The sequence below is a fragment of the Orycteropus afer genome, unplaced genomic scaffold, assembly GCF_000298275.1.
Source record: "Orycteropus afer afer isolate SDZICR_OR568_19922 unplaced genomic scaffold, OryAfe1.0 scaffold00138, whole genome shotgun sequence".
Lineage (NCBI taxonomy): Eukaryota > Metazoa > Chordata > Mammalia > Tubulidentata > Orycteropodidae > Orycteropus > Orycteropus afer.
The window spans coordinates 6,285,394-6,298,163 of NW_006921725.1; the positions used below are offsets into that span (position 1 = coordinate 6,285,394).

General features: G+C 35.5%; 1 protein-coding gene across 1 annotated transcript in view; it reads right to left on the bottom strand.

The window, feature by feature from the left end:
- The window catches only part of DIAPH3 (diaphanous related formin 3), a 923,535-nt gene that overhangs the window by 357,370 nt on the left and 553,395 nt on the right, over positions 1–12,770 (bottom strand). Inside the window, exon 21 of the mRNA XM_042781617.1 lies at positions 6,107–6,346. Within this exon, the coding sequence (XP_042637551.1) occupies positions 6,107–6,346 (240 nt within the window). The remainder of the gene's footprint in view (positions 1–6,106; positions 6,347–12,770) is intronic.

Genomic DNA, 12,770 nt, shown 5'->3' on the forward strand with positions numbered 1-12,770 from the left:
AAACTTAATAGCAATTGAAATAAAATGGTATAATAGATTTTATTAAACAATTGTACTTAGTAAACTGTTACTTATTTCTTGAAAAATGCTATAGATTAAATATGTTAATGAATGAGTCCTAGGGGATTAAAAATTCTAAATAGTTTCCCATTGCTTTGGAAATCATTATTGCAGTGATTTAACTGGCTGGATGTTAAGTAAGAATGGCATTTGTTACTTGTAAGTCTTTGGCCAAAAACTATTTTACTTTCAACGGGTGCCAGAATGTATTGGTATAATTATGCCAATCTGATATAGAATAAAACTCCTAAAATGTGTGCTGAATGCAGATGGAACAATGGATTTGTTTGGCTGAGCTCTTTCTTAAAAATAACTTTACAGTGGAAAGGAAAGGTGTTATACTAGGATCAAAATATCACACACACACACACAAAAGATGCAGTATTAACCTGTGGGACTATGACAAAATGTAAACTGCTTGAGACAGGCAGAGTATTCTGACTTGTGCCTTTATAATCACTGACACTGGACCTACAGAGGGAGAGCAGTGCAAAGTAACTTGGAACACTGGCCAACAACTCTTATTTCAGTTCCACTCTGCCTGAAATTCATGATCCTTTAAAAGTCTTCAGAATATTGTTTGCTTGGCATGAAATAAAAACAGTTTTTGAAGTATTTTCATCACTCATCCTTAAGTGAAGAAACAGAGTTGTTTCTTTTTTATAGATTTTTATTTGTGTGCATGTGTGGTTAATTTTTGTTTTTGTTTATTTATTTGTTGGCTTAAGATCACCTACAGGGTTTTTCCATTCTGCAGTTAAGTAAGTAGGGCAGAAGAAAGAGAAAGTGATTCTCAGGTAGGATTGTACATTACAATACAAATGTGGTAGCTGTTCTTAGCAATTGTAATAGTCAGTATACACAGGCATACATTCTAAAGTAATAATCTAGGATGGGGGCTCAAGTATCAGTATTTTTTAAAGAATACTCTGGGTTGAAAATCAATGAAAAAGAAGAGCTGTTCATAATTCTAAGAAGTCATTCCCTTTATTTGGAGGAGGCATAAAAGAAAAATAAAAGTAAATCATTGTTTCTAAAAATTATGGTCACCACAGACTTGATGGTCATTATACTTTTTGGTTAGCCTGTGCTTGTAAAAGAAAAAGCCAGGTGATCAGAATAAAATTTCATGCAGTAGAAAAGAGAACTTCTGCAAAAAAGTCAATTTGGCCTGTTACCCCACATACACTCTTAATGCCCACCTTCCAATACCCACTGCCCCATTACTATGTATCCGTTGATAATTTCAACTCTGACATGAATTCATTCCAAGTTCTACTGCTACAGAAAACAGAAAGTTCTATGGATATATTTCAAGTGGACTTAATAGTTACTTGTTTCTGCAATTTTCCCAAAGAATAACAGCATAAATACTAAAAAAAAAAAGAAAAAACCTAAAGTTATTCCAGTCAGCAAAGTATTCCAAAATGTATATTTACTGTTCCCAAACAGAGGTCAGTTTATTTAATTACCAAGATCAAAGAGATACATTCTGCACCTACCTCATCCTGTTTGTTATCAAAAATTAACACACCTCGATGGGGATTAGTAACAGCACATTATAGCCACTGTGTATGGCTTGGTAAAATTTCCTTTACAAATTTACACGCTAAAACCACCTAATATTTTAACAAAGTATTGAACATTAATGGTTGGGTCAATTAACTCTTTTGTGAAAATGCTGATCTGCCTGAGGAAAAAGATTTTGGCTCTATTAACAGGTTCTCTTGGAGAATCACCTTCAACAGAAACAAGATACCAATTTTTCCAAGTAGGCATTTAAGTCAAGCTAGCATATACCATCTGCTGACTGGATTTCTAAAGATATGGATTTGCAGTTAATCAATGCAAGATTTCTAAAAAGGAGTATCATCTCAAAGTGTCTATTATGCAATTTTATCTAAAGCCCAGTGACATCACTGAAGGACATTATGATTGGCAAGCAGTCCACCTATTCTTCTGTATAGTCTAAGGTTTATCCTTGCAAAAAGTCATGAAAGAGCAAGATTCCTTCACCATTTTACCTAAACCAGGAGTCACATTGCTATCACTAAAAAGAACATTTGTTTCTGACCATGTGAATTCTCATGAAGGATCTGGCTCTTAAGAGACCCTGAATACATATCTATGGAAGAAAGGGAGGCGAAGTGCCAGAGAAATGGTTCTAGAAAAAAGATCCTCATGAAACTGATTCTTTCATTTGCTATTTATAAAAACACTGCTCAATATCACATTTTTCTTTTACAAAGATAAACACACAAACTTTCTTTTGAAGTTCAGCTAATTTATAGAAACCATTGCTTTAGCTCATGAAATTTCATGACTATGTTTCCACTTCACTTTGACCACTAGTAAGCCCAAATGTAGGAACCTCTGGTGGCACAGTGGTTAAATGCTCAACTACTAACCAAAAGGTCTGTGGTTAGAACTCAAAAGCTGCTCCAGTGGAGAAAAGGTGTGGCAGTCTGCTTCCATAAAGATTACATCCTTGGAAACCCTATGGGGCAATTCTCCTCAGTCTTATAAGATCCCTAAGTCAGAATTGACAACAACAGCAGGTTTGGTTTAGTTATTTAGCACAAACATATACATCTATTTAAATTTTTATCTACATCTTAATAATAGGTCCTAATTTAAGTTTATCTTACATCTAATACTTTTCTTTATCTATTTCTCATAGACCATATTGAATCTTTGGGATATAAGTAAGAAAATAAACTCTCTGTACTTTGGAGCTATTATGGTTAGCCAACCTGATTACAAAAATATACAAACATATACTATAGTTGCTGCAATTAAACTGTAATGTATATGGAGTACATGATGAACATACATATTTCTAAACAAAGCAAACTTAATAATTTAATATAAATTTCATGCATTTTTCATACTTGAGCTAAATTTATAAAGGGCATTTAAATGTAAAAATTCTAGACCTAGAATGTTAAGCTTCTTATAATTACCCTGCATGTTTTAACAGATTAAAATATTACTCTGTCTTTCTACTGTCAAATAAATATGGAATTGCTTATGTGAGGACTTATCATCAAACCAAACGCTTTATACTCAGTGTAAAATTCAATCACAATTGTCAAAGATCAAGCTGCTACTTCTGATAACAAACATGATGAGATATCATCGTGTTCAATATATACTTTCCACTTGACATGTAGTCTAATAAAAAATATGAAGTTGTAGTATTTATTTTGTTTCATGCACAATAGAAAGCTCCTAAGAGGGATGATCAAAATACCCAGTATCATTGCATGAAATACAGTTAATTCTTTATTATCTGGAAACAGATGAACTAGTTTACATTTTAACTGTAGTAAAACAATAACAATATGCATTGCATTTATTAAAGATTTCAAAATTACTATGTATAGGTGATTATATCTCCATATGAGAGAATGTCTATTTCTTTGCACCTACAAAATATTCAAGAGATGCTATACTGAACCTTTTAGAGCCTGTTTCCATTAATTCAACAGCAATTTATTATTTATTATGTACCATGTATAATCTATTAGGCTATACCTCTTCATAATCAGTTCTAGTCTCTTGTCCACAGCTCTCCACAGAAAAATGTATGAGGAGGGCATGAGGCAAACATTTTCTGAGTTGACAGTAATTGTGAGAAGCAAAATCTAAAGAATAAGGTAATTAGAACTAGAAAACAAACCACAGTGGATTTCTGGGTGTGAACTTAGCTTCAGCACCATTTTCCTTCCCCATCTTCTGTTTTCCTTTCTTTGCTGAAGACCCGAGCCTGGCACTTTTGCATGCCTCCTTCTCCTTCAGCTCCCACATTCATATTGAATTTGTACTTCCTTCCATCATCTCTACAATTCTACCTCAAACTCTTTTACTACTAACTTAGCTAGGCCCTCCATCATCTTAAGTAAAACTGTTACATGGTAAATAGGCAAATATTTGCTGAGTAATTAAATAGCTTCAACCAGATGCCTTCTAAGACAATGAGATAAACAAGGGAAGAGAAGCATCCTAAAACACCCTGAAAGCATTACCTTTTAAGCAACCACTTTAAATATATCAGCAGTGGCATTTCCCACCCATTCAGCTACAATGGAAACCAGAGTGCTATCTTTGACCCTTCTCCTTCACTGCCAATTCTGTCTTCCACACTAGCTCTACTTCCTATGTTATATTCCAAAATCAGGCACTACTTGTCAGCCAATTCCCTGAGTCTCCCCTTACCATAACCCTCTAATTCAGAACTGTCCAACAGAACTTTCTGAGATGAGGAAAATGATTTACATTTATGCTGTCCAATATTTATAGACATGAAGTACTTGAAAAGTATACTGAGAAATTGAATTTTTCATTGTCTTTAAATTTCAGATAATTAAAATATAAATAGCCACATGTAGCTGTAGTGACAGTTTTAGACAGCACATCTCTAACTTTTTTCCATACTGTTAGAAATATCTTCCTATAAGACATGTGATCACAACATTTGCCTTATAAAACTAACACATTTCCATAAAACCTACCTAATAAAGTATGGCATTCAAGGCTCTTTACAATGTAGACCAATTTACCATCCCAGCCCCATTTCCTCCCACTGACTGTACTCACACATGCTACATTATCACCTTTTATGCAAATTGTTGGTTCTTGCTTAGAATGTCTTTTCCTCTCAGGGAAAGCCTACTCATCTTTCACAATCCAGCTCAAAGTCTCATCTCCCTGAATACTTAATTACCCTCCCACAGCAGGGCCAATTTCTTTCTTTCTCTCTGTCAACTCTGCTGCCATAATTTTTCCTATATATTCTCATTACAACACTTAATCATAATGAATAGCTTATATGTGAAAAATATGAGTTCCCCTATGGCAGGTAAATATTAATCCCATTCATTAAATGGGATGATCAGGTAAAGCATTTGGCACAGAATTTCACCTGAGTAAGCACTCAGTAAATGTGCAAAGTCTTCAACATGTGTTTTAGAAACTACATTGCCCACATAAGGTCTCTGAACCTGAATTAGCAGGCTGAGAAACCAAGGAGAGGAAAACAGACAAACAGAGCTAGAGGGCAGGGAAAGCTAACAAGGCAGTGATGCCAATGGGAGGCTGAGGTCAGGGAAACTGTGTGCAAGAAATTTACAACAGCATTAAGAGAGTAACTTTTCAGCTACAGTTGAACTTGATTCTTGCCTTTCCTACATAACTGGCAACAGCAATAATCAAATTCCTTAATCAGAAAGTATAGATGTTACAAGGTCAAGAACAGGAGAAAGCTTTTCTTGTGATGTGTAACTAAGAAGAATTTGTTGTGAGCAGATCAATAAAGCACTATTACTATAGACCACTCCTCAGGAAAAGGCTTGTTATATAAAATATTGACTATGCTTGCTGTGAGGAAAATTTAACCCAATGGAAGTACCCAGGAGAAAAAAATTCTCTAAATTTACTCAGTTCCCGTATTTTTAAAAAACTGTATTTAGAGAGAAAAAAAATATTCAAATCATCAGTGACGCCTGGGATAAGGTTATTCCTGATATAATCATTTACCCTTTACAAAAAGCACTCTCATTTTCTCTTTTAATCAGCTTATTTAAAAAAAAAATGCAGAGAAATATTTAAATAGTTAAAGGAAAAAATTTCAGCAATAATCCTAAATCATACTTCTTCTATCTCTCTCTCCCCACACACACACACACACCACACATACGCACACCATCACAGGCAGGTACCTGAACTGAATGAATATTAGGTTTTAATAGTTAAATAATCTTTTGATGTTCCATATCATTGATTTGAGAAAGCATAGGTTTATGACATAATTTTGTTACTAAACAAAATATTTCATCTGGATTTGCAAATCAGAGAAAATTAATAATTGGATTTAGTTCAGAGGTTGAGTAAATTAGCTCAATTCACTCTAGGTTTAAGTTCCTGGTTCAGTTCAAGTTCTTGATAATGAGCATATCAAAACAAAAATATTTAAATATTGTAATAGGGACTGACATTTGAAAGTAAGTGTTCAGGTAAATATGTGTTTTAAAAAAAACAAACTCACTTTACAGAGAGAGCTAAGGTTAAATCCGAAGGTTTGAGCATTCCGGGAGCCAGCATTCAGGTAGTTTCCCATTAGCAATACAAGTTCCAGCAACTTGCTAAAGCTTTTGCTCTTCTTTATCTCTTCGCAGGCAGTACTGACAGCCATGATGTCAGGTTTGATGTTGTTCACCTGCTCTTCAAACTGAAGCTTAAAGAGAATAGCACTGAGCCGTGGCCGTAGTCTCTTCACATTGCTCATCTGATTGAAAAGAAAATAGCAGATTTCCTTTAAAATGCATGGTATACTTTAGTACAGTATGACTGCAAGTAATCTGGGATGATTTATTGGTATGACAGTACTAAAGAAGCAATATGTCCCCTGAACTGATAGCAGGAAGGGAGAAAAGCCCTGCTTGTTTTTATAAGGAATCAAGAGTCATACCTTAAAGAAAATAAATAAATAAATAACAATTCAGATGCTCAATAAAAGAAAGTATTAATTAAGTAAAAAGGCAAGTATAATAAAAAAAAAACTAAACTAAATTTTACAAAGATAATAAGATACACAAATGACAAAATACAAATCATATCATTACTTGAAATAATCTTACTTGAATACTAGCATATATGTTGGATCATGTTTAAAACATATTCAGAAAGGTCTAAAAAGGGTTTATTTTCTTCAAATAGCAATTGCCATCCTCCGAAACCCTGCTGCCTAACAGTATGTGTTAGAGGGAAAGTAAATAGGTCCCAATTTGTACTAAATTGACTTTCTTCAGAAACACAGGAAAGTGGAATCACTCCTGACACATACTAAATTAGCAGAGTCAGAGTTTGGAAACATGGGAATAACAGGAGATAGAAGCAGTACAAAGCCACAGTTCTATCACATGCCAAGTTAACCCTGTTTAGGATTCCTGGTATCCCTGTTGGAAATGTGTGGGATTGAAGGTGTCAAAAAGAACAAAGGAGCTAGATGGGCAGCAAGTCCCTGTCTTTAAGCTCACTTCCCAGTGGACTATCAACACAAGTTGGGGGGTGGGGCAGAGGAGGAGGGACAGCCACTTAACTGAAGGCTGGCAACATAAAGCCTTTAAGCTGTGTATAAATTCTTGACCAAATGCATTAGGGACTTGAGACCTAAAACATATTGATGCAGCTGAGAGCTCCTGCAGTATCAGCTAGATTGTTGAAATACAATAACTATTTTAAATATCAAAAGTAGTTTGAGGCAAGGTCAGGAAAAAAAAAAAAAAAAACAGTGACAGAACATAATAAAGTTAAAGTAGGAATTAATTGTATTAGTCACAGACCCTATAGGAAAGGGTAGAAATAATAATGCATGAAGACTATAGGATGCTCAATACAATAAAAAACATGATTATTATGAAGAAGGAAAGCTACTTGCTCATAAGATAATAATGATTGCCATTTAAAATAAAAGATACCACACACAAGCTTAAATCTTACTAGAATCCAATATCATAATATGGACACTGCTTTAATGACTTAAAGCTTTAATGACTTAACAATAAAACCCTATTCATCTACTAGGAGCTCTGGTAGCATAGTGCCTAAGGCACTTGCCTGCTAACCAGAAGGCTGGCAGTTCAAACCCACCAGCCACTCCTCGGAAGGAAGGTTGGGCAATCTACTTCCATAGTGATACTGCTTTGGAAGCCGAAGGAGGGGTTGCTAAGAGTCGGGTCCGACTCGACAGCACATAACAACACAACAACAACATTCATCTACTAACAAAACTGACCAGTAAAGGATTAGCCTCCAGTGTGTATTTCTGAGGTGCCCTGGTGGCACAATGGTTAAAGCACTCATCAGCCAAACAAAAGGTTCATGGTTTGAACCCACCAGCCAATCCAAGGGAGAAAGATGTTGCAGTCTGCTTCTGTAAAGATTTACAGCCTTGGGAAACCCTATGGGGCAGTTCCACTCTAGCCTACAAATGCTACAAAGTAGGATTAAGCAGTGATTACTTCTGACAAAGTAATCTGATTTGTGCTAAAATACATTATAAGGCCCAAATGGATTCACTTCTCAGGAATTTCCATCTTAAACATTACAAATGATAGATTTCCTATTACATTGTACTAATTCTGCATAACGTTTTATCATACTTAAGATATCCCTCAAAATTGTGAGAATACAAAAGAGCATGCATAAAGTACATTAGTTACAGCCATATCAGAAGGTGCATGATGGGCCCGTAACAACTGTTTTCATTCTGTGCCCTGACTCATGATTATGAAATCAGGTATTTGGCACTTTGAAATTACTATGAGAAGAAATTATCCAGTCTCCCATGCAAAACATTAATATTTGAAAATATATTAATTATAACATATATTAATGTACTACTTTGTGCACAAGAGAAAAAAAGACTGCTTAAATGCTTACATTATACCACCCCAAAATATGTTAAAGCTTTCCTGCTGACAAGCTAACCATATGCAGCCAACACAAAGTAATTAATTTTCATAGAAAAATATAACCTAGATTTGTATGAGTAATGAGTCTATCTGGCACTAGGGACAGGTACCTTGAAAACAGAGGAAGTCTATGATGTAATGGGGAACAAAGTGGTATGAGTTCAAGAAAAACCCTGACAAAGCAAAGTCAGGAATGATAATCTGAAAAACAGATCTCTGAACAACATTTTCTTTGTTGGATGTCTTTTTCACATGGTTCTCTGAAATTGAGATAAATCAGTATTTTGACTATTATAAAATAAATGTATTTCAGTAAACAAAATTACTGAGCTAACTCCTCTCTGTACTTCACTATTTAGCATTCCCCTAAGCCAAAAGTTGCCATTTTTATTTAAGAAAACAAAAAACAAACTCACTGTTGTTGAGTTGGTTCCGACTCATAGTGACCCCTCCTTGGGTTTCTGATGAGGTATCTCTAAGGAAGTAGATTGCCCCGTCTTCCTTCCTTCTGGTTAGTAGTCAAATGCCTTAGGCACTACGCCACCAGAAAAAGTCTAAATTGTAGCTAATATTCAAAAGCCCTGTATTTTGGGAACTATAATGATAATGGCATATATGTGTGTGTGTGTGTGTGTGTGTGTATAGTAAATGAAAGTTTGTTTCTTCTGATGAGATCAATCAAAGGGAAAAAGTAAGTAAGTATCAAAAAATAAATGAAGCATATTTCCTCATTGTCACCATTTCACATGTCCTTTCAGCATGAGGGATTTTCATGCTCACATGCTAAGAAACCTAGAGCTCTGTCATGGCTGCCAAAGACTAAACTAAATGAAGACTTTTCAAGCCATGGTGCTCAAATAATTTTCTAAATGGCAAGAGAAAGTCATTTTTAAAAAAAAGAAGAAAGGAAGGGTTACAGTAAAAGTAACTATAAATAGTTAATAATTTACTGGTAAAGAATCTTGGTAATATAAGCCACAGCACCAAAATCTATGATGATATTGATTTATAAGCTGAGCACTTACCTCAAGGCATAAAAAAGAAAGCAACAGTACTTTGATTTCATTCTATTTCTTGAAGGCAGGGAGCTCATAGTACTCCTACAAGCTCCCTACCCTGCCACTCATCTATGGTACATGCCAGAATGAAGAAACCTTGAAAGAAGTAACTGGAAAAAAAACAATCAGGAAGCAATATCCAGATCCCTAAGGATAATTTTTATTTCAAAATTTTGTTTTTTGGCACCACATGTATTGTTGGAGCAGAGACAGAGTAAAATGAAAAGACCTTTAGAAAATCAGTGAACCAACAAGTATTGACTGGGTGCCCACTCAGAGCTGTGAGAGGCACAGAAGTCATGGCTGCTGCCCTGGCAGCACAGATCATCTGATACCTTCCATCTGTCATAAAGGTAAAAAGTAGAAAATGTCCCCAAGGAGGTACCATCTCCATAATCTCATTATGATTATGTTTTCCATATATAATTTTAATTTTACCCATTTTAAGGGTGGGGGAGCAGAATGAATTTGACATTTTTTACAGTGATTATTTTTAACACCATATTTAGTTGTCTTAATGAAGTTTCTTTTATAAATAAGAGATTTTCAGCGACCAACTTTTTCAAAACCTGTTGTTTTTTTTCCCTCCCTTTTTCATGGGCATACTTATGTAAGTTCACTTCAAAAGAAATTTTAGTACACACTCCATATCTTTGTTAGTTTTCCCCAAAGTCATTATAAAACCATTGAACCACTGATTTGGAAAGCTTCAATACACTGTAATAACCTAGTGATTGAAAATCTACCACTTTCAGTCTTAATTGACACTAATCTTTCTGCTACTCTAAATCTTTAGTTCATACACTTGTAAATTCATAAGTATAAGGAATAATGGGACAGAGTTTTAGGAGGGTTAAAGGACTCCTTCCTTCAAGGTCACATGGCTGGTAAGATCTGGGCCTCAAGCTAACTTGCTGCTAATTAAGTGCTCTTACCATTCAAGAAAGAAGTGCAGCCAGAATGCTCCTTGGAAGTGAGAATGGCCAATTCTCGTCTTACATACTTTGGTCATGTTGTCAGAAGGGACCATTCTCTAGAGAAGGATGTCATGCTTGGTAAAGTGTAGGGGCAACGAAAAAGGCGAAGGCCCTCAACAAGATGGACTGACACAGTGGCTGCAACGATGGGCTCAGGTGTAGTAGGGATGGTGAGGCTGACACAGGACTGGGTAGTGTTTCGTTCTGTTGCACACAGGGTTGCTATGAGTCAGAGATGACTCGACGGCACATAACAAGACAAACCATTCAAGAGTATCACAATATGGACATTAATAAACTCAATTTAAAAGCTACATGGAATTCAAAACTTCCTCTATTATGCTATCCTATACTACACTCTCCTATCAGTACAAATAGCCTTTAATTTTCCCTCAGTAGCTATTTGATGGAGTCTCTGGCTAGTGCAAAAGGTTAAGTGCTAGACTACTAACTAAAAGGCTGACTTCCTTGAACCCACCCAGACGAGTCTTGGAAGAAAGGCCTGGAGATGTGCTTCCAAAAGGTCACAGCTGTGATAACGTTTTGGCGCAGTTCTACTCTACAACACAGGGGTCACCAGGAGTTAAAATCAACATAACTGCAACTTTTTCTTTTCGAAGCTATTAAATTATGGAGAAAGATCTTGCTGTGAGCTCTACTTGCTGCTATCTCAGTATTTCTTTCCTTTCTCCTTAGCATTTCCAACTACATGCTATTGTGCTGAATTTGTAATACTTTTCAAGATGCACTTCTTTTGTCCTCTCCACACTGCATTCTCCACTCATATTTCTTCTACTAGCTAATTCTTCAGTTCTGCAAGGGAGAGGTGTAACAAACAAGGAGAATATGAAAAGTCAAATGCATTTTTATGAAATAGAAGACCAGGGAAAAGGAGAAAATGGCTAGGAAAGGATATTAACATTTGAGAAAGGAATAAACTAATAAGACACTTCACACAGAGTTTTAAATCAGATTTTTCTAATTAAACTACATAAAAAGTAGCTATCCTTTACTGTTAGCTGGCTCCATTTTTAGGGCTCCAGAATTCTTAGGGAAAGAAAAGTTCATTTAACTTCATGAGTGAAGATCCCATATCCAATAAAGATATCAAAAAAATAGCTATTCAAATGTCTTATGCTTAGGTAGTGCTTAGAATATTAAAAATGCTTTTTAAAAATAAATGTACTCTTATAATACTAAACTCTGCTAAGCTAAAATTATTTAAGATAACTACACTAGAGCAAAGTACATATGGCACCTTTTTCCATGTTTCATAGTAGCAAGGTAAAGCCAAGAATTGTATGAAAAAGTAAAAATGCTTATTCTTCATCTAATCAAGAAATAGATAATTGATTATAGAATCAGATATTGCTTTATGTTTGTTCACAATTCCTTATCAATACTGGACCACTAAGGATTTCACAAGTGGTCCAGATGAATTCTGTAGATACTCAGGATCTGCAAGTGGCAAAGCTAGAGAGCGAGAGACTTTCTATATCACTTGGCAATCTCAGCGAACACTCTTAACACATAACTTGCATATTTGGTGACTTAAAACGTCAGGAAAAAAAAAAAAAAAAACACCCAGAACCACTCTAGTTTCTGAAATTCATTTATGCCCACTACCAGACAATCCCCACGCCATCATCCTACCCACTGCCACTGAGGTGATTCCAACTCATAGCAACCCTATCTTTACAGAAGCAGATTGCCTCATCTTTCTCCCACAGAGCAGCTGGTGGGTTTGAACTGTCAACTTTTAGTTAGAAGTCAAATGTTTTTAACCACTACATCACCAGGGCTCCCTGACTCCATCATGTTGTTGTTGTTGTTATTTGCCGTCGAGTCGGCCCCGACTCATAGTGACCCTTCCTTGGGTTTCCGAGGCAGTATCACTACGGAAGTAGGATTGCCCAACCTTCCTTATAGTAAACTAATATTTTGATGTCTATTACTATGGCTTCATTGTGTTGTTCTTGAAATTTGTATTAATAAAACAATACAGTAAATACTTTTGTGTCTAGTTTCTTTCATTCTTGCAATTCACATAAACACCTGTAAAAGCCAGAAACTGTGTGTGGTGTAGTAAATTACTTAGTGTGGCTTTTCTACCCATAAGTCTTTGTAAACTCCAAGGTGGGATTTTCTATGGGCAACTGAGGAGCTCCTGATTGCTGAAGTTGTCCACCTGGAGTATTTCT